Source organism: Gavialis gangeticus, unplaced genomic scaffold (genome assembly GCF_001723915.1).
Source record: "Gavialis gangeticus isolate Ggan-Ray unplaced genomic scaffold, GavGan_comp1, whole genome shotgun sequence".
NCBI classification, from domain to species: domain Eukaryota; kingdom Metazoa; phylum Chordata; order Crocodylia; family Gavialidae; genus Gavialis; species Gavialis gangeticus.
Genome location: NW_017728997.1, coordinates 52,676,244 through 52,678,684, shown reverse-complemented (window position 1 = coordinate 52,678,684; position 2,441 = coordinate 52,676,244). Strand labels below are relative to the sequence as shown.

At 64.4% G+C, this 2,441-nt stretch overlaps 1 protein-coding gene across 1 annotated transcript in view; it reads left to right on the top strand.

Annotated features, from left to right (window-relative positions):
• Positions 1–155: 155 nt before the first annotated feature.
• The window catches only part of GNL3 (G protein nucleolar 3), a 25,100-nt gene continuing 22,814 nt past the window's right edge, over positions 156–2,441 (top strand). The window contains exons 1-2 of the mRNA XM_019505219.1: positions 156–261; positions 617–675. Coding sequence (XP_019360764.1) covers positions 249–261; positions 617–675 — 72 coding nt within the window. The 5' untranslated portion in view covers positions 156–248. The remainder of the gene's footprint in view (positions 262–616; positions 676–2,441) is intronic.

Here is a 2,441-nt window from a genome sequence, read left to right as displayed (position 1 = left end):
CTGCTACTGCGGCCGCACTCGCCCACCGCTGCCACCCTGCCGGCACCGCCACCACCGCCGCTGCCGCCCCTCACCGCCGAGCCTGCCGCTGCCGTAAAGCCCGCCCGGCCGCCGAGCGAGCCCGCCGGCGCGACAGCTAGTGCAGCGCCTAGGGGCAGGACGCGGAAGGGGCGGGCGGCACGCTTTACGGCAGAGTCGCTGGGTTCGGCTCTGCCGCCTGCACGTGGGCCGAGCGCGCGGCCGCAGCCATGAAGAGGCCTAGTAAGTACAGGGCGCCCCCGCCTACTGCCCGCGCGGCCCGGGAACGGGACCGAGGCTGTGGCTGTGGCTGTGGCCGAGGCCGGGGCCGGGGCCGGGGCCGGGGCCAGAGACTGGGGGGTGGGGATTGCGGCACGCGTCTGGGGCCGGGGCTGGTGCTGTAGGAGGCTCGGGCGGGGCCTGGACTGGGGCGCGCGGCAATGGGGGCCAGGCCGGGCGGTCGTGATCAATTGGAGGTGGTAGCAACGCGGGGCCGGGACTCCGTGCCCGTGCCCTGTGGTGGAGGCCCGGCCGCGCTCGGGCGCCGATAGGCGGTGGCCTTGGTGTGCCCTCTGGTAACGGCATGTCTTGATTGCAGAGCTGCGGAAGGGCAGCAAGCGCCTGACCTGCCACAAGCGGTACAAGATCCAGAGGAAGGTGGGTCGCTGAGCTGGAGCAGTCGGATTCAAGGGACTTATTTCTGCCCCAAGCACAGCACAGGCAGGCAGGAGGGGGAAGGCAAGCGGGAAAGCTCAGGCCATGTCTGCACTGTCCTGCTTCGTGAGGGCTTTGGGCTGCGAAGCGCTACATGGAACCTCGTTGTGTTCAGCTACGCTGAAGTTCTGAACAGACTGGTTGCATTTGCAGGAGAGGGTTGTACGCTGTTTAGCACTCACCTACACATCCCCCAGCTGGGGCCTTTTAGTGCAGCTCCTAGTTCTTTCACACCACGCATGTTCACGGTCCCACTGTTTGTCTAGGGCAGTGGAGCTCCATAGGGCTGTGCAGCATTTCAGCCCGTGTTTCATTTGGAAGCTGTTTTGACGCCTTTTGAGCTTGAAACAGTGAAATCGAAATGAAACAAAAGGCTTCGAAACAAAATGAGGGCACCCGAAATGTTTCAAGTTTCAGAGCAGCCCGGTGGTGGGAGGTGGGGGAGAGCTAGGGCTGCACTCCGAGCGGCTCTGCCAGCCCCATGGAGATCAGCTCAGCAGCAGGAGAGCCAGTGGTGGAGCCGCTCTGAGCGCAGCCTTTGGTCTGAGTGCAGCCCTGGCCAGTGGCTCTCCCCTGCCCCTTGCTTCCAGGTTCAGCTCCGTGGGGCTGCGGAGCCTCCTGCCGCCGGGCTGTGGTCACCAGGGCTGCGTTCGGAGCGGCTCCGCCACTGGATCTCCCTGCCTCCTGCCACCGGGCTGCACTCTTGAGTGGCCCCGCCAGCTCTATGGAGCTCAGCCTGCCCTCTCAGCACTGCCAGACTCTTCCCAGGGGTGTGGGCCCCCAGATCTGAGGTATTTCTAATGCGCTGTGGTATCAAGAGCTCTAACATAGGGCTGTCTTACTTCTAAGTAGCAGGGGCGTTTCATACCTTGCACCAGCACAAGCAATAGGCTGCATGCTGTGGGGGGAATGCTGGTGTGGCTTTTTTTGGCCGATAATGTCACTGATAAATTTTGTGTTTATGGCATGCATGGGGCTAGGAATACGGCCCAGCAGCTTAGAGAGCAGCCTCCTGCTGGTAGAGAGGGAAGGGAAATTGAGGCTCCCAGGGTAAGGGAGGGATGGGGTAGGTGCTGCCCATCCAGGGTGGTGAATGCAGTCCTGGGGCATGGGGTGGAGCCACGCACTGCCATCTGGGGGGGCGGCAACAGCTCCCTGCCGCTGTGCACACCCTTGGGCGAGGCATGGGGGCATGTGCCACCCCAGATTTGTATGCAGGGCGAGGGCAGGCTGCCCACTGCAGACTTGGAGCCAGAGCTGTGCTCGGGGTGAGGTGGGCTCAGCTGTGGGGGCACAGGTAGCAGCACTGAGGGTGGGCTTTGGGGGCTATGGCCATCCCCAAATTCCCCATAGCCACCCTTCCCAGCACTGTTGCTGCCCACCCCACACAGCTGAGCCTACCCCAAGTGGAGCCCTGGCCCAGCTTCCACCTCGGGGAAGAGGCTGGTGCAGACCCTGCCCCCGAGCCCACAGTGGGCAGCCCATCTTTGCCCCCTGCACGAATTGGGGGGGGGGCACATGCTCCTCATGCCCAGGGGTGCGCACAGTGGCAGGGAGCTGTCCCCGCTCTGCACCCCTAGATGAGCTATCCACAGCTCTGCCTCACCCTGGGGTTGCATTCACCACCCTGGCTGGGCAGCACCTGCCCCATCCCTCCCTCACCCTGGGGGCCTTGATTTTTCCCTCCCCCATGCCCCCCCCCCCCCCCC